The following is a 20,233-nucleotide window of genomic DNA, read 5'->3' as shown; positions in this document are numbered from 1 at the left end:
AATGTTGTGTTAGCATTTTTGTATCGTAAAATCAGCATTTGAAACTTGACGGGCTACTTTTCTTAACAATTTAAATGCTAAATCAGCATTTAATTTTTGCCGTGTAATGGAGATGTTGCATGTGTGAGGAATTTACAATTTGACTGTTGATTCTTTTGTAAAAGTTCGCGAGAAACTCGATGATTCCACTGGTTTTCTCTGAAATCAACTCTCAAGCTCAAAAAAAGCTCTCAAGTTGAGGCCAAAATAGAGGGGATATCCCACCCTACCCTGAGAGTCCACGTTTACATCGAGACAAACTCTCCATGCAAAGATAGGGAGCAAATACATTGACAGGGCTGCCATTTCATTTGGGGACTCCAAAACTGAAAACACGGCATCACTGCTAATGTATTTGCTCCCCACAAATTAGTGTTGCTCCCTATCTTTGCATGGAGAGTTTGTCTTGATGGAGAGGTGGACTCTCAGGGTAGGGTGGGATATCCCCTCCATTTTGGCCTCAACTTGAGAGCTTTTTTTGAGCTTGGGAGTTAATTTCAGAGAAAACCAGTGGCATTATCGTGTTTATCGCGAACTTTTACGTAATAATCAACAGTCAAATCGCAAATTCCTCACACATGCAACATCTCCATTCAACCGGAATTTCCGGGGGTTTTCGGTAACGGTTTGACAACATCCTGGACGCGGCGATCAATTTAGTGTCCCACCGAGTATCCAGATGACCGTGGCTCCGGACTCGCCGATCGCGTCATGATTGATGAACGATGTGACCGAGTCCAATCACACCGAACTGGAGCGCACGCACACACGCGCACCCTTCTACGACGCACACCCCCAAAATACTACCGGTCCCGTCAACGTCCAAACTCCCGGGTATAACAGTTCGCCGAGCAACTGTTTGTCACCCGGTTGTCGAGTTTCCACGGAGGGCAATCAACTTTTCCGGAAAACGAGGAGGGCAACCACCTCCCACGCTGAGAAAAACACTGGAAAAAAACATTGGATTTAGAGTCCAGACTCTTAGAAACATCGACAAGAAAAATTACTCTTGATTCAATCAGAACAAATGCACACGATGTCACATTTCGTGTCATTTAACCTCTTAAAAGCCTCTTGCATGCAACAGGCCCATTTGACGAAATTCGATGAATTTCAAAAATTTGAATTTCTCGCTTGAATTGCGACAAAAATAACAACAATTCCGGACCTCCTCGCGGAATTTCCGCACTTTCTCAGGATTTCCGGACCGCCCTTGAAAATCAGCATTATTTCTGGACTTTCCGGGAATTCCGGACTTGTAAACACCCTGATTATGTATGTATAGCCCGCAACTTTGTTTTCACTCCATGGTTTAGTGACACGTCACGTTTTTCACATCCGGATTTGTTTGCCCCGGGGTCATTCACTGGAAAAAAAAAAAAAACACATTGAATCTAGAGTCGAGACTCTTGAAAACATTGACAAGAAAAAATACTCCTGATTCAATCGGATTTTTGCTTGAATCAAAACGAAATCCGCTTAAATTACAAGGCTTGGTTCTTGATTTAAGTTAGATTCTGATTGAATCAAGAATAATTTTTCTTGTCGATGTTTCTAAGAGTCTGGACTCTAGATCCAATGTGTTTTTTTCCAGTGTTTTTCTCAGCGTGGGAGTGGAGTCGTAGCCGCGATTGCTCCGGGTGCTGGAGTCGTAGCCGCGATTGCTCCGGTTGCTGGAGTCGTAGCCGCGATTGCTCCGGGTGCTATATCCGAAACTTTTGGCCTCTACGGCTTTAATGGCTAGATCTATTGAAATTAGTTCTGAATCGCTCGGAATCTCTGTCTCGTAGATACGCAACCCGCATCTATCAAGGTCAATAGATGAGGGAAGTAATTAATCAGCCTGCAGGGAGCTGTCCCCGCAAGAAATCGTCGGGGGCGCAGCGGCGTGCTGCCAGCTCGAAAATAGTCGAAACGCGCACTGACGCCTACAAACCTAAAGGGCTACTTCACGCATTGCGCAATGCTTGAAGTATCCCCTTAGGTTTGTAGGCGTCATCGCGCGTTTCGAGCTGGTAGCACGCTGCGCAGCGCCGGCCGCCATAAACTTGCCCAGATTGAACTTGATCAGAGCGCGGGTTTCTCTGACTTCCATCAAATGTCTTTTTACTCCTCGTTTATGAAAGCAGTAAGAAATTAAGTCGAGACTATATCTTCAGAGTCAAAGAATCGAATTTCATTCATATTAATTATTGTTGACAAGATACTGTAGCAGAGTCGCACTCTAGCTAGAGAGTACGCCTCTTTACTCTAGCTAGAGAGTACGCCTCTTTTAGGAGCACCTCGGACATACGTGACTCGTGACAGGCGTGCTCTCTAGCTCGAGTGCGACTCTGCTACAATACAATTACACATTGAAATACGTTTTATTTTAACAAACATCAGTGAAAAATGAGAGGAGATAGCTATTTGACTGCCATAGTACATCACTGCCGTAATTTTTCCGGATTTGCGGCGTATTTGAAATTCCTGCCAGTTTTTGGACTTTTGAACAGTGGCTTTTCCGGGATTTTGGCCCTAAAAGTATGCAATAAATCACCACGCAATATGCTCACCTACCGTGGTACTTTTAGTTACACGAGAAATTTTCAATTTTGAAGGCACCGAGGCCTGTAAAAAAATTGTAAATACATGAAAATTCGAGGTAAATTATTCTTTTTGAGAGATCTTTTATAGTCCTTGATTTTATAGATTGGAGCCCACTGAAAAGCCTTTGGAAATCTTTTATTAATTTTTTTTTCTCTGGAAAAGCTGCGTGAACCTCGCCCTTCACGAATGAAAATCGAGAAAATTCCCAGTCAAACGGTCATGGATTTGTGCTAATTGAATCAGTGAGAACGAACACAGACCAACTCGGTACCTCGAAAATGCTCTCTTTTCACTGAGGACAGACAATTTTCATGAAGGTCATTGGAGTTACCGTGTCCGTGCCAACTTGGACATTTAAAGTTCCCTTAAATACTTGTTTTTAGGCACCAAAAATCTTTTTCTTAGACTAACTTCTTCACCTAATATGCAGTTTTATGTGTGTGTTGATTATTTTCATTTTTTCGATTTGGTGTGTTTTCGTTCTCACTGACTCAATTGTGGATATTGGAGACTTCATTGTTTTCCCCTGAACTTCCAGAGTCGCACCGACCATGTGTCCCGCGGCTTGGCGTGTATGCTCTATGAAAAACGACGTATGACCTTCCGAAGTTGCCTAATCTATGTGGATAAAATGTTTTTTTCAGGGAAAATTATGAATATTTTTCCTTAAAACAACAGATTAACATTCGCAACAGATTAAACTGTGAGTAAAATTCTCTGAGAATTTCAGAGAAAAGTATTGAAACAATTTTTAGATATTCTTGAATTTCCAAGGAAAAAATCAGCGAAATTCTGAATGTTCTTACGTCGTTTCTCACCAGGACGGCGATGTTCGAGGTCCACTAGGCGTGGTAAGTGGTTTCCTCCCGTCAAAAAAGTGTTGATGCCGCACAGTGGATCGAGCCGATTAGAGAGGTCGGACTTGAAATTTTTTACTAAAACTGCAAATTTTGCCGTTTATTTCGTCGCATTTTGAAGTTCAAGGGGTGCTAACAACAGAAAATTTCACGGGGAAAGCAATGGAACCATTTATCGAACCTCAAAAATCTGTATGAACAGAGTTTTAAGCGTTTAAAGTTTCCGAATTTTGTCCGACCTCTCCTATTGACTCGATCCATTGTGTGCCGACGCAACTCGCCCAATGGCCGGCACAATGTCAGGGAGTGCAACTATAGCCCAAGCCCCCCAAGCGCCCCGTAATTATTTAATTACACTATACATCCAGTGTATCGAGTATCGATATTTCCCCATTTGAAGCTATGGTAAAGAATCGATTATTGAGGTGTTCGTTGCGACCCTGTTTATCGATCCTTTTCCATACGTTTAAATGGGCAGTTAATCGATGTATACCATAGCACGCCACGCCACTGATTCAGTGATCATTCATGGCGGAGTTTTCGAGGTTGTTTTCTGCTCTCTTGAATGGAGATGTTGCATGTGTGAAGAATTTGCGATTTGACTGATTTGAGGGAATATCCTACGATATCCTAAGAGTCAACCTCTACATCAAGACAAACTCTCCATGCGAAGATAGGGAGCAAATACATTAGCAGGGTTGCCGTGTTCTCAGTTTTAGAGTCCCCAAATAAAGTGGCAACCCTGCTAATGTATTTGCTCCCTATCTTTGCATGGAGAGTTTGTCTTGATATAGAGGTGGACTCTCAGAGTAGGGTGGGATATCCCCTCCATTTTGACCTCAACTTGAGAGCTTTTTTTGAGCTTGGGAGTTGATTTCAGAGAAAACTAGTGGCACCATCGTGTTTCTCGTGAACTTTTACAAAAGAATCAATGGTCAAATCGCAAATTCCTCACACATGCTACATCTCCATTACCCCCGCATTCAGAACTGCATCTTTTTCGGTCTTATACGAGGATCCATCGATGACTACTCATTGCGCAATTACACGTGCAACAAAGTGAGGAGCTGATCGAAAGTAGACAGCTTAAGCTGAGGGTGGGACGATGCACAGAGAGGCCAATCTTATTATGAGGATTCATTGATTTAATTGGCTCAAATTGACTGATGAAGGCCAGATGTTCGCGCTGGGAAGTCGAGCCGAGCTCTCATCATTCTCTAAGGAGATCCCACGTCGAACGTCCATTTTTCGGTTCTTTGATGAACGAAACTCTCTCAACGATATCAGTTCGGGTGAAAGCAATTTTTTTTTACGTCCGGATATTCGCTGGAACAATAATTGAATCGAATTTTGTGAAAAGGACCAAGAGCATTCTAATGTTGCTAGGATGAAGCAGCTTACACTGGGGGAAAAAAAACATATTGGATCTCGAGTCCAGACTCTTGAAAACATTGACGAGAAAAAATACTCTTGATTCAATCGGATTTTTGCTTGAATCAAAATGAAATCCGCTTAAATTAAGAGGCTTGGTTCTTGATTTAAGCTAGATTCTGATTGAATCAAGAGTACTTTTTCTTGTCGATGTTTTTAAGAGTCTGGACTCTAGATCCAATGTGTTTCTTTCCAGTGTACATTATTTGCAACATAATGGGCCTGTTGCAAACTTTTGCTAGAGCAAAAATAAGAGTTGTTTCTTGTAGATAATGCCTCAAAAATCACGATGAGCGCATCGGCAAAGTCTGAAATGCACTCATAACTTCACAATCTGCGTAAGAAATTTGCGTTTTTTTAAGCTTCCCGCTTCAAAAACGATACTACGGCATAGGTGAACATTTTGTTAGAGGAGTCGCTCCATCGTCGGCGATATTCATCATGGCCGACGCTTGCGCAGTTCCGCGCGTATTTTGAGGAGAGTTCAAGGTCAATCAAGGCGCGTGAGGAAAATATGAACGTAAACACGCCGATTGTTATCTAGTCTAATCCTGTTCAGGTGTTATCTCGTCCCATCACAGGTGTTTTGGCGGATTGTCGTCGGCCATGATGAGTATTGCCGACGATGGAACGACTCCTCTTACAAAATGTTCACCTGTGCCGTAGTATCGTTTTTGAAGCGGGAAGCTCAAAAAACCGCAAATTTCTTACGCAGATTGTGAAGTTATGAGTGCATTTCAGACTTTGCCGATGCGCTCATCGTGATTTTTGAGGCATTATCTATAAGAAACAACTCTTAGTTTTGCTCTAGCAAAAGTTTGCAACAGGCCCATTACTAAAATCATAAAAAAATTAAATTCAAAAAACGAATTTTCGCCTTGAATCGAAAGCTCATTGGGATTGAAGATAAAACTTAAAACGATCAGTTTATATTTGCAAGGTTAAAAAAGTTGCACAATTTTAGCGACATTGGGATGCTCCTGGTTCCTTTTCGCAATATGCAATCCAGTTGTGTGCATTTTTGTTTAGGGGGAAATGAATTGCAGTGCTTATGTTCTCATATAGCGATCAATTTTTGTCATATCGAACTTATGTACGGGGGTCTGAGTCTACGTCAAGATGAGTTTGTAATCAGAAGATTGTCAACAAAGCGAATAGAGCAGTTCTGCCGTGCTAAGGAAGAACGCCGTATGAACATTCGAGAGTTGCCAAATTTCCTTCGGTAAAATGCTTTTTTTTTTTTCAGAAAAGTTATGAATATTTTTCCTTGAAATTTTCAGGAACTTTATGTTAAATTGCGAAGAAAATTATCTGAAAAAGTGGAAGGAAATTATTCATAAGTTTACCAGGAAAATTCGTGCTTTATGAAAAGAAATTTGGCAATGCCTGGAGGTTTATACGGCATTCTTCCTTAGCACGGCAGAGTTTTTCTCGTTTTTTTCGCATTCGCAATTTTGGCGCTCACGTGATTTGGAAAACAATCGGTTCGAATCTGCAAGCGAGCGGAGACGTGACCTCGCCGCGAACAATTAACATCTCCGTCGGATATCCTGAGTTGAAGTTGCCAGGATCCAGGAGGGCCGGCTGGTGTCTCGTGGGAGGGCCCCCGCCTCCCTCCCCGCCCTGCCGTGGGGGCTGGCGGTGGCCACTCGAGGAAGTGCATATTTCAGTCACGTGACGCAGTGACGCTGGCTCGGGGGTCCTTATGACGTCACCGTCTTGTCGATCCACGATAGACATCAAGATCAACGGAAGCCCAGCCTCCTCCTCCCCCGCCTCGGTCGGGCACCAGGCGCCAGATTTCGTAAGTTCCGCACTGAAACAAAATTCTCGGCGTTTTTACCAAGGTCCGTTGGTACCTTTACCATCTCACTTTTTTTACCAGTTATTGGTAATTTCACCAAGACAGACTGGTAAGCTTACCTAAAAACCGGTATTTTTACTGTTTTATACAGGTAAGAACACCACTTTTATTGGTAATCAATTCCCGGTAACTTTGCCATTTTATCTCGGTAATTCTACCACAGTCGATAAAAAATATTGGCGTCTTTACCAAGGTCCAGTAAAATTACCGAGAAAGTTCAATAATTTTACCGAGATTTCTTGGTAAAATTACCAATTCCATAAACGGTAATTTTACCGAGAAAAAACTGGGATCAAATAGAACCCTGAATTCTTGGTAATTTTACCCTTTTCTTAGTAAATACACCAACAATTTTTTTCAGTGCGGTTGAGTCCATTTATACTGAGAGTTAAGACAATGTGAATCCATTTCTGATTGGTTACCGTATTTTAGGCCTCCACAGTGTCACAAACGGGAATGAAGAGTACATTTTCACCAAATGCAAAGATTATAATCTGGAATGGATCGAGGAATTACGGGTTCGACAAGGAACAAACGGAATGAGAGAAGGAACGGAGAAAGGGATTTGAGAATGGGCCGATCAAAGATTACGAAAATCGTTCAATTTGTGTAATCTTAATCCCCGTTTGAGACTCCATGAGGGGGTTTTATCTCAACTTTCAGTATAAAGGGACTCTAGAGTGAACAAGAATAAAAACCTTGTAAATCAAAGAACAAGTGGACTAAACTTATGAGTTCCTTGTGTTACAAAGTGTTTTTCGTGTTACAAGGTTGGCTGCCCTTTTCCAACCTATGGATGTAAATTATCCAGAATGATTTATTACAACAATTCTAATGACCCGTATGTAAAGCTTGTATTTGACATACTTTTTGCAAAAATTTACTAATTTTTGCGGAAAGACGCTCATTTATAAACATGTTTGGCCATCTTGTCTGATGTATGAGAACCTAGAGATCGGCAGCGGTATTTTTCTAATGTTTTTCGTGTTACAAGGTTGGCTGCCCTTTTGAGCCTTTTATTTTAAAAAGGTTGTACTCTCTCCATGTAGGCACTGATCATTGAGTAAATCTTTGGGTTGAAAATGTGGGATCTCGTTGAAAATGAGGCCTGAGCCGCTGGAATCAAACCTGAATGGCATCGCATGGTGATAGACCAATACGATAGCCGGTTGCAAGTCGCAACCTCTGAGTGACACGGAGAGTAGCTTAGTTCAGCGGGACACTTTCTTCTTCTTCTTCTCCTTCTTCTACTTCTTCTACTTTTTTCTCTCTTTTTCCCTCTTTTTTTCACAAGCTTCAAATAGCCCCTATTGGCTAATCCCACGCTTATCACCAGCCCCAGGTGACCATTGTCTGAGACCATCAAAAGCAGGTCACCTGGCCGCGAATCGAACCTGGGACTTCTTGGCTATAGGGCAAGCGCTACAACCACTACACCACATGAGGCCGACCCTTTCTTCGTCCTCAGATGCCTCAGAGTAACCTACGGTTTCTGTCGATTTCATAAAAAAATTGGTCCATCAACTAAGTCCTTGATTTGGCCGAAAAAAGGTCCTCAAAGTTGATCGGTGTAACCGTAAACACGGAACTGAAACATAGGATGAAGAAAATGAGGTCATGGTGAATATTTTGAAACAGCGTAATCAAGTGCGTTTCCTCATTTTCACCATCGATACTGCAATCGTTACTAATCAGGAAAAAAAAATAATTTATTTGACAACAACGCCGGGAAAAGAGGGAGTGGCAATCGGATGTGCTTTGATACCTTCAACTTCAATGCAACTGTCATTTTGATTTCAGTCGTTTTCCGTTGTTTTGAAAATCCCACCGTTGGTCTCGTCTTAGTTTCAGTCAATGAAGGCAAAAGTGTGGAGTGCGTTCCGACGCAGCTTCTGTCTCGCCACTCGCGCGTGTAAAATTCTAGGGAAGTTTTCCTTTCCCTATCCGTTCGTCGTATTTTCCTTCCGAGAGAATTTTAAGTGAAGTCGGTCGCAAAAATCTAGTTTTTTTCCTGTACGTATCCGTATTTGGACTGCATTTTGCAATTTGGAACTTTAAATTCTAGCCCGGTTTAAAAACAGCGTATGTGCCATTAGTTTCCCTATGCACATAAGTGTTTTTTCAGATGAGCCAGAATTTATAGTTCCAAATTGCAAAATGTAGTCCATTTATTCTTGAAGCGATCCCACGCCGCTTTTATGTCCCATTTTCTGTGCGCCCAGAATTTTTTTTTATTCTCGCGCAGAATTAATCCCCTCCCCCTTCTACATTCAAAACGGCTGTATTCAATTAGTTCCACTTTGATTCTAAAATATGAAATTGCCAAACGAACGGTCAATAAATGAATAAATAAGAGATATAATTCTATTGATCTCTAATTCAAATAAAAATAAAATATTCGCGTGTGTTTCTTGTTGTGTTTCTTTGCGGTCATATATAAACTGGAATATTATTTTTAAGCAATGGGTAGACGAAAAGGACTCACTGTTAGATTTTGTGTAAGTTGTTTGTGTAAGTTTTTTAATCGCATTCTTAATCATATTCGGCACTTTACTCGTTTATGCACGTCCATTTTTGGAAGTATCTCCTCGAATAGTGACTGTAGCATATTCTATCACCCAGTAAATGCAATTTCCGATGAAGAAGACCAATTTTCGCAATTAATTCAAGTTTCGATCAATCATTCGTAAATGAAATTACTGCGCCATCAACTTTGAAGCCTGTTTGCCTTCAAGCTTGTCTATACAAATTTAAGCCAATTCAGATTTATTTGCATGCATCGGCAGGAAACTGCAGCTATCTCTCTCATCTCCACCCTTATCGGCGGAAGTCGGAGAGATTCTGGGGGTTCTCGCATTCCTGTTCAGAGGGGTCCCTTCAACCCCTGCAACCCTTCATGTGCAAGGCCTCGCCTAATCAGGGAGGAAGTGGCGGACCAGGGCCCCTCCGTAAAGTGCCTTTTTTCTGCTCACAAGTTCATTACTGAAGTAATCTAACTTAATCGAAAAATTAAAGGAATCAATTTTGACTGACAAGTCTAATTTTTAGGGACTTATAAAATAAAGCATCTGGAGGCATGAATTAATCAGTGAGAATGAAGACACACTCGGAAACTTATAACGTTAAAGAGACACAAAAAACGGTGCAGTATGGGGAGGAAGTTGGTCTCAGAAAAGGATTTTTGGTGCTCAAAAACACGTACTTTGGGGCACTCTAAAGGCCCAAGTTGACAAAGATGCGCCGATTTCCATGATTTCTATGAAAATTGAGCATTTCCAAAGAAATTTCGGGCATTTTTAAGTTTCCGAGTGGTGTTTTCATTCTCACAGATTCAAATATTGTACATAGAGTTTTATGAAACCGCACATTGTTACAAATCACGAAGGGAATTTGGTGCCCAAGTCTAACCAGCACCCAAAAACCCAGTGATGTGAATGTGTGAATGCGACGTGAAATTAGCACCATAAATGCGTATGACACTCCACAAAAAGAGTTAACACCACTCCGTAATAGTGTGTTTCACTCTGTGAGGAGAACAGATTTCGCTCCGCATTCACATCTCTCGGGGTTTTGGTTGCTGTATAGACTCCGGCACAGAATTTCACTCCAAAATTTTCAACATTGTCGGATAAGGCTGCATTATTTTTTCTGGCAGACTTATATACAGCGTCCCTCTTTTTTTAGGCGCTGCACTATGTAGTCCAGTCCTACACCAAAAAAAAGTGTGATTTAACATTCTAGATGTAAAAAAATTGTGCGAGAACTTACAAAATACTGCATTACTCGGTACAGCAGTTAGTTTTACATCTTGACATTGCTAAAGTAACTGCAGCAGCGGTTAATTCATCATTTTGAGAGTTTTGCGCACACTGGAAAAAAAAAAAACACATTGGATCTAGAGTCCAGACTCTTGAAAACATTGACAAGAAGAAGGACTCTTGATTCAATCAGATTTAAGCTTAAATCAAAACGAAATCCGCTCAAATTAAGAGGCTTGGTTCTTGATTTAAGCTAGATTCTGATTAAATCAAGAGTACTTTTTCTTGTCGATGTTTTAAAGAGTCTGGTCTCTGGATCCAATGTGTTTTTTTTCCAGTGCATCATTTTGCAAGTTCTTGCACTTTTTTTTTACATCCAGGATGTTAAATCAACATAACTTTTTTTTTGCTGTACACTAAACTTTTTACTACAACTTGCATACTAAAGAGAACCGAAAGAACGCGGTCTCCAAAATACTCGCCTTGTTTCGCACCCAAGTCTGTGTGTGTGTGATCTTTGGTGCATCGCGTTTCCTGCCGCTTACGATGGATGGTGCTCCGGTGGGAGTGGTGAATAGTATTGGAAACGCAACGATCCGAATAACGTGCTCGATGATTCGTAAATCCACGACGTCAGACGTCTCATCTTTAACGTCTGACGTTTGATGTTGCGTCATTAGACTGCTGCCAAATTTTCTCGTATCTAGTAAGAGAAAGAATGAGGATTGCGTGCACCTATTTTCGAAGGGAAAAACAGAGTAAAACGAAACGAATTTTGAAGGAAACTCGATTTCGACAATTTGACACTTAAGGTGATTCGATGGACGTCATATTTTGTGTCAGATCGGCATGCGATATATCGCATCAATTGGTTCCATTATTTCAGCTACTCGTCATTTTCCTCCAATTTTGAGATCGCAATTCTGTTGTCAGGAGACTAAAGCACTCACTTATCAATTTTAACAAAGAAATTCAACCTACTAAAGGCGTGGTTTTCTCTCTGAAAAAAAAAAAACCGCCTTTGTTACGTTGAATTTCCTTGTTAAAATTGATAAGTGAGTGCTTTAGTCTCCTGACAACAGAATTGCGATCTCAAAATTGGAGAAAAATGACGAGTAGCCGAAAAAATGGAACCAATTGATGCGATGTATCGCATGCCGTTCTGACACAAAATATGGCGTCCATCGAATCACCTTAATGCTCTCCTCGCTATCACTGCAGTATAGTTCCGTTATGCAGAAATACGTCTACTTATTTTACCGATGCTGGCAACATGGAGTGGTGAGGGAAGCACTTGCATGATTTCTGTGAAGCGATCAGTGGATGAGTGTAAATCGAATTTAACGCATCGTTGGTCCACGTGATGTGCGTCTCCCGTCTCGCGGAGCCGATGCGAAGAAAGGGAAAGGAATAAGTCCAAGTCGGGGATAAACGCGAAAGTGAATCGGAGCCGCCGTGAATTGGAGCTCAAAATCAGCATCCCGACTTCCGTGCTGAATTCATCCTGCGTGCTAAAGGAAAAACGCCGTATGAACACCCGAGAGTTGCTAAATTTCCCTCAGTAAAGGATTTATTTCGGAGGAGAGTTATGAATATTTTCTCTTGAAATTTTCGGATGATAGAGATCCGATTACAAGGAAAATTTTCTGAAAAATTGAACAAAACATATTCACAAGTTTTCCTGAAAATTAGTATTTAAACAAAGGAAATTTGGCAACTAACGAAGTTTCATACGGCGTTTGTCCTTAGCATGGCAGCATCGCTGCCGTTTTGAGGAAAAACGCCGTATGAGCATTCGAATATTGCCAAATTTCCTCTCAGAAAATATACAATTTTGAGGAAAATTCTATCTGAAAATTTTCAGACTTTTTAGATCAAATTTTGAACAAAATCCTCCGAAAAATTGGAGGAGAAATATTCACAAATTTTCCCGAGAATTCGTTGTTTTTCGAAGGGAACTTGGCAACGCTTGATGGCGCATACGGCGCTTTTCCTTAGCACGGCCGATCGCGGCTAACGAACTATACCGCCTTGACGCAATGTTATTCGTTTATAAATGATTGTTCAGTTTTACGAAAGCATTCCCCTTGAATAGGAGGTACAACGTACCTTGAACGAAGGCAGAGGGAATTTTAGGGGAGTTGTTCAATAATCCCGCTTGATTCGAATTTGATTATTGCAAATAAATGGATTGATTTAATACCGATTTTAACGAGGGAAAGTTATTACTCAATTGCAGAGCGTTGATTGTGCGTTTATTGTGAAACACAAGACTATGCAGAGGCCAAAAGTTCCGGGTGTTGGAGCCGTTGCTTGGATTGCTCCGGGCTCTATGTCCGGAACTTTTGGCCTTTGAACCCGAAATGCGGACGGTATGTCTATGCAGCCGGGAACCACCCGTTCCATTCGACAAAGAACCTAGATAATAGACTAACCAACGACAACCCATGAGACTATACAACTAAAGGTAGTCAATCATTCTCAACCTTAGTCCGTAGGAGCCAACCATTTCAACCAATAGGATAAGCAGCCCCCAGGGCCGGAGTTTTTTTTTTCAGTGCATCATGCATGGACCGGATTACCTTTTTCGGCTTTGCAACTAATGGAGAATTTGCACGCAAATTTTTTATTGCTTCATCTGAGAGTGCTTGAAGAGCTGATTTCGCAGTAGCTTTCATAATTTTTTTCTGATGTGGGAAATTGGAGAGAAATAGATTTAAAAGTGAGAAAATGCACCGCCTAGTGACGTCATCTGGCGGCATTTTCCATTTGAACACATGTATTTTAGCAGATTAGGTCATTTTGTCATATTTTCTCCATTAATTGGACTGAGTTAAGCAGAAAGGAACCAACCCTTATTTTGGAAAAAATTGAGTTATGAGTGGTTTTGAACTCAACCACTGCTCTAATATCTATCGCCAAAAACTAAAAGTTTTTGTTGGAGCAAATTTTGCAGAAATTGAACTTGAAGTTAATTTTTTACATTGAGTCTTATGCAGGAGCCAAACTTTCAACCTCTTTTTCTCGGTTCGATCCCGATGTGGCTCGGTTCCTTTCTGTTTAACCCCGTCCAATTGTTCAATTCATGAACCAAAGGTATCCTCTTGTTCAGTTCACTCAGTAGTTTCCACTTAAACACGAAATTCATAAAACAGACACTTGCAAATTCTCTATTCTTGTTTCTTGTTTCAGGTGGCGCCGCGGCTCAGCGGGGGCGGACCCAGCTCGGGTGAGCGGCGAGGGGTTGCGGAGACGGAGAAGCGTTGCGCGTCGACGTCGGGGACGCGGGTGAGGGCGACGATGACGTCCGGGACGGCGGCGGCGTGGCGCTGCTCCACCACGCTCGTCACCTCCCCCTCGGGCAACGGGCACCTGGGCCACGAGTGGGGCCTCGCCGCCTCCTGCAACGGCGGCGCCCGCCTCCCCGAGACCGAGGAGGAGTACGTCGAGTTCTACCAGGACCGGATCGTGTCCTCCCAGAGCCGCCAGCTCCTCCCCCTCCAGGAGGATCTCGCCGACTGGATCAACAAGACTTTGGGTAAGTCGTATACTAAAACGCACACTCCAGTTTCTTCACTCAAAAAGAAGTTACGGGCTCTACAAAATGTCTCAGGATTAAGTACAAATATTGAAGCAGGGTTGCCACAGTCAAGGAATGCAGTAGACTCTGGATTATCCGGCTTCGTATTATCCGGACTCTTGATTATCTGGATCGATTTTGCAACCATGTAACTACGTACGCATTCCGATAAGTGAGCGGATCCGCGGAGAAGCGGTCGCAAGGCATATTGGCGCCTGCAAGGCTGAAGGAATACTTCACGCATTGCGCCAAATGGTGAGGTCGGCGTGGAACGCATTAGCGACACTAGATTGCATAAATACTTCTTGCATCACGCCAAACGCAGTGCAGTCGGTTAGTTAGCCTAAAACGAACATTAGCGGCTACAAGACTGCATGAATACTTCACGCATTGCGCGCTTTAATCGATGTATTGTAATTTATCGTTGTCGGCTACCATTCACAATCACCATTGAGTCGTCCAGTTTGGCGTTCACCTTTTAAATTCGTGTTGGTATGTACATGATGTATACATAATAAGAATACTGTGGTGTTGGTTGGTGGTGTTTGTGTTTACTATTATTATCCGGATTTCTTTTTCATCCGGATCGGACCCGACACCAATTAATCCGGATAATCCAGAGTCTACTGTACGGGGAAAACCAGGAATGGAGATGTTGAATGTGTGAGAAATTTGCGATTTGACTGTTGATTCTTACGTAAAAGTTTGCGAGAAACACGATGGTCTCACTGGTTTTCTCTGAAATCAACTCCTAAGCTCAAAAAAGACCCTCAAGTTGAGACCAAAATGGAGGGGATATCCCACGCTATCCTGAGAGTCCACTTCTACATCAAGACAAACTCTCCATGCAAAGATAGGGAGCAAATACATTGACAGGGTTGCCGCTTTATTTGGGGACTCTAAAACTGAAAACACGGCAACCCTGCTAATGTATTTGCTCCCTATCTTTGCATGGAGAGTTTGTCTTGATGTAGAGGTGGACTCTCAGGGTAGCGTGGGATATCCCCTCCAGTTTGGCCTCAACTTGAGAGCTTTTTTGAGCTTGGGAGTTGATTTCAGAGAAAACCAGTGGCACCATCGTGTTTCTTGCAAACTTTTACACAAGAATCAACAGTCATATCGCAAATTCTTCACACATGCAACATCTCCATTGTCAGGGAATTTGAAAAAGTCAGGGAAAACCGGGAAATGTCAGGGAAAATGACGAATATGTCAGGGAAAATTTGTTAAATCACCTTTATTTACTTTTTAGAATGGGTTTAAGGTTTCGAAGAACAAATTTTGCCGGAAAACTATTTTCAATCATGTCTTTTTAACCACCGGTCATATCTTAAATTGTCAGGGAATTTCACTGAAATGTGTCAGGAAAATCAGGGAAATGTCAGGGAATTTAATTGTCTAAATTCTGTGGCAACCCTGTTGAAGGAGTCGATTCTTTGATTAGAGAGAGACGTTTTGTCGTATACATTTTTTCCTAAAACGGTTTCCCTGTTGGCCAAAAAATCGCGTTCGTAACACTGTGACAATGTGTATCAACCAATATGAATGAAAATTGGTGAAGATTTTCTTCAATTTTCCCCAATAAAAGTAATGTAAATCACAGAGTCTTTAGAGTTTCTTTACCTTAGCTCGCTATCAAGTTTCCATACTGAATTAAGATTCCCCTCAGTGAAAATATCGAAACATCATCGATAGAGCATCAATCACAACTCCATCATTCGTTTACTACCACTTTAAATGGCTATGACGTAAGCGGTAAGTCAAAGATCCTCTCGGCATCTGATAAAGAGATGAGAAATGACTCACTGGGTAAGTGGAGCATGAGGCAATTGGGCCGACGCCGACTTGGGAAGGGGGCAGGGGGGCAGCGCCCGAATCACCCCAATCCCTAGCACCGCTGTCGAGTCGAAATAACCCCAAAAATCCCCCCCAATAAAAAATCCTTAAGTCTTAGCGTTAAATCCAGCAATTATAATTTCCGAAAATGTTGCCATTTTGGAGCGAAAAAACATGTAGTTTTTTATAGAATCGAACGAAAAAAAGAGAAATTTCAGGCTCCGGTTTGGCAACGCGGGGTTCGGGAACGCGAAGGGATCGATAGCGGCTGGAGACGGGATTCTCGACTCACCGGGATTCCCCCGCCCTTCCCGAGGGTTCGCTTCCTGTGACGCAATCGCGGGGGATGAGTCACGCGCATCCCCAGGGAGGGGTCCCGAGGAATGCGTCTTGCAAGGGATATGTGCAGTGACGCAACTAACCGTAAGATGCACGCAAGGGGTCGTATGCAAGATAGGAATATTTTTAGAGGGTTGTTATAAGCCACCCTCCAAAACGCCTGCGACGTCGAGCAGGGCGCAGGGAAACGATCTGCGAGTTTGGCATTGACCTTGAGCGGGAAACTATGCTGCCTTGCTAAGGAAGAACGCCGTATGAACATTCGAGAGTTGCCAAATTTCCCTCGATAAAACGCGAATTTCCTGGTAAACTTATGAGTATATCCTTCCCAATTTTTCAGATAATTTTGTTAGCAATTTCATCTAAAGTTCCTGAAAATTTCAGGGGAAAATATACATATCTTTATAAATAAACATTTCATCGAAGGAAATTTCACGAATCACAAGTAAAGTTTTGCCCTTTTTTCCTCTCATTGTTAGGTCGTATTCCTTTTGAATAAGACGTAAGTGCATGATCCGTGACCGAGACTTCTTCCGTGCATACTGAGTCTTATTTGGCTGCTGATACCAACTTTATCGCGATACCACTATTTTGGTACAAGTGAGCGGGTGTAGTTTACTTAGTCAAATGAAGGAGAAACATGTTTCAATTCTATGACTAATTAAAACATCAGAGTTGGAGCGTGCTTTCTGGTGAAACAGAGTACAGTTTGATTCCTATGGTCTTTTCTGTGGAGAATACAGCACGAGCACTGCCGTGCTAAGTAAAAACGACGTTTGGACATTCGGACGTCACCAAAATTTCTCCGGACAAAAATCGAGTTTTGAGAAATGTTAGGAATATTTGGATCGCATTTTGCATAAAGGAACTAAGAGCATTCCAATGTTGCCAAGATTGTGTGACTTACATTATTTCATTAAAATTACTGAAATCATGCAAAAAATACAATTTACAAAGGTAATTTTCGTCTTGAAGTTATAGTTTATTGGGAGTAAAGAAAACATGTGTTTAGATAATCTGTATATATTTGCAAGGCAAGCAAAGTTGCACGATCTGAGCGGCATTTGAATGCTCTTGATTCCTTTTTGCAAAATGCAATCCATTTCACCCTGAAATTTCCAGATCCATCACATCAAATAGCGAATAAAATCCTCCGAAAAACTGGAGGAAAACTATTCTCAAAGACTACAAATTGTGACGTTATCAAGGAAAATTTGGCTACGTCTGAAGGTTTATAACATTGGAAGAAAAAACACATTGGATCTAGAGTCCAGACTCTTAAAAACATCGACAAGAAAAAGTACTCTTGATTCAATCAGAATCTAGCTTAAGTCAAGAACCAAGCCTCTTAATTTATGCGGATTTCGTTTTGATTCAAGCAAAAATCCGATTGAATCAAGAGTATTTGGACCGCGTTAAACAGAAAGGAACCAAGCCACATCAGCTAGTGCCAAATTTAAGTGGGCAATTGAATTTTTTACATGAGGACGGTTGTGCGGATTTTCGTGCAAATTTCAGTGGATTTTCTGCATAGTACGAAGCAAAATCCCTAAAATTTTCAAAGGAATCCGCTTAAATGTTCTCTTGTAAAAGATTAAACAGCCGCGTTTTTGGCAGTAGCTGATGTGGCTTGGTTCCTTTCTGTTAAACGCGGTCCATTTTTTCTTGTCAATGTTTTCAAGAGTCTGGACTCTAGATACAATGTGTTTTTTTCCAGTGAAGACGTTTTTCATTAGCAAGGTAGAGTAGACCCCCCCCCCTTTTCCCATACTTTATCTATTTGGTGCCCTTTCGCTAAGAATTTCTTACCGCGGTTTGATAGACCACTGACCTAGCGTTCGTGATCCATGAACAGGTGAGTGTAATCAGCGGATAGTGGATTGTGCCCCAACTATCCACCCTCCTTCTCCCTATCGTAGTCCATAACCAACCTCCCCCTCCCCTGTCCCTGAGGGCTAATCCGCAGTGCGGTAATTCCCATGTCGTGAGAAATGGTTTCTATCCAATCTACTCACCTGGGATTAAGCTGTAATTCCACTAATGCTGTCAACCGCCTCGTGAAAAATCATACGGCTGACGTGACATCAACGAATTTAGTCGCTTTTCCATCACTCTCTCCTTGCTCGGATACTGCCGTGCTAAGTAAAAACGCCGTATGAACGTTCGAATGTTGCCAAATCTCCCCTTAAAAGTTATTTACTTTTGAAGAAAGTTATGAATATTTTTTCTTGCAATTTGCAGTCCTCTCAGATCAAATGGACTACATTTTGCAATTTGGAACTGTAAATTCTAGCCCGGTTAAAAAACAATGTATGTGCCATTAGTTTCCCTATGCACATAAGTGTTTTTCCAGAGGAGCCAGAATTTATAGTTCCAAATTGCAAAATGAAGTCCAAATTACGGACGGTGTCTTTTGAGCAGTTGGAGGAGTAATCTCCCGTGCTAAGGAAGAACGCCGTATGAACCTTCAGGCGTTGCCAAATTTCCTATGATAGAATACAAATTTCCTGTCAAGTTTGTAAATATTTTTCTCAAAATTGTCAGTTAATTTTGCTCGTAATTTCACCGAACAGTCCTGAAAATTAAAAATTTCTAGGGAATATTTTCTTAACTTTCCTCAAAGCTGAACATTTTATCGAAGGCAATTTGGTAACTCTCGAATGTTCATACGGAGTTCTTCCTTAGCACGGCAGAAATATTTACAAATAGTCCTGAAAATTCGTGATTTTTCGAAGGAAATATGGCATCGCCTGATGGCCCTACGTCGTTCTTCCTTAGCACGGCGGAATAGTAGACAGAAAGAGGCTCCGCTCCGTGCTGATTATTTTCCACCCCTCTTCCTGCCCTTTTCATCTGACATTTTGTCGCTGAAGCGAGGATAACGGTGAGTGAAAGGGGGAGCTTTTTAGCCCTAGTAGGAAAAACAGTTAAAACGCACCCAATAATAAGTAAGTAATAACCCTAAATAAATAAGTCGTCCTTAATTGACTTTTAAAAATCATATTCACGTATATTTTCAACAAGCAAGACTATCAAAGAGCTAGATATTTGTTGTTGAGAAATGAGAATGGTTAAGTGGCGCAAATTCTGTGCTTTATTTTGAAGGCAAAAAATGTTTCCTCACAAAGAGGCCTCATTAGACATAATTCTTACCTTGAACAATTAAAATCTGACCTTCCGAACTGTACCCTGAACTTCCACTAATTACTGATGCGTCGATCGTCGAAGCAAACGTGCTTTTGCGGACCGAAGAGTAATCTTCCGTCAATAATTTTCAGAAAACCTACTTTGAAATGCCGATGCACCCATTAAACCCGCAGACGGTCAAATTTTAATGTACAAAAAAAAAAAAAAAAAAAAAAAAAAAAAAAAAAAAAAAAATATTGGAGCATAATTCTACGCTAGAGTCTTCACAGCGCCCAGAAACCCCGAGTGATATGAATACGAAGCGAAATGTACTCTCTTCGCGAAGTGATATACGCTTTTACAGTGCTAATTTCACTTCGTTTTCATATTAATCATTCGGGGTTTTTGGGCGCCATACAGACTCCGGCACCGACTTTATACTCCTCGACTTTCAACAGTGTTTCCACGGTCAAAAGAGCAGATTTCAATTTATTGAACTTGACATCGATGTTTGCAGGGTTGCCATAACCAGGGAATACCGGGAAAACTGGGAAAACCGGGAAATGTCAGGGAATCATAAAAAATCAAGGAAAACCTCACTGGAAAAAAAATTCGCTTGGGTCTTGAGTCCAGACCCTTGATAACTTTGAAAAGAAAAAATACTCATGATTCAATCCGATTTTTCCTTGAATCGAAGAGCCAAGCCTCTTGGTTTAAACGGATTTCCTTTTAATTCAAGCAAAAAGTCCGATTGAATTAAGAGTATTTTTACTTGTCAATGTTTTTTCTGGACTCTAAATCAAAGCTATTTTTT

The 20,233-nt window shown here is 41.5% G+C and overlaps 1 protein-coding gene across 8 annotated transcripts in view; it reads left to right on the top strand.

Moving 5' to 3' along the window:
• Positions 1–20,233, top strand: part of LOC109043926 (growth arrest-specific protein 2) — a 189,715-nt gene that overhangs the window by 147,792 nt on the left and 21,690 nt on the right. For 7 of the 8 annotated variants that reach the window (XM_072304500.1, XM_072304499.1, XM_072304502.1 and 4 more), the window contains one exon: positions 13,731–14,076. In XM_072304500.1, the coding sequence (XP_072160601.1) occupies positions 13,731–14,076 (346 nt within the window). Of the gene's footprint in view, positions 1–9,138; positions 9,279–13,730; positions 14,077–20,233 lie in introns of those variants that run through there. The other variant, XM_019061290.2, reaches the window with a different exon arrangement.

Source organism: Bemisia tabaci, chromosome 9 (genome assembly GCF_918797505.1).
Source record: "Bemisia tabaci chromosome 9, PGI_BMITA_v3".
NCBI lineage: Eukaryota > Metazoa > Arthropoda > Insecta > Hemiptera > Aleyrodidae > Bemisia > Bemisia tabaci.
The sequence above is the reverse complement of the archived record's forward strand: the minus strand, read 5'-3'. Positions and strand labels throughout refer to the sequence as shown.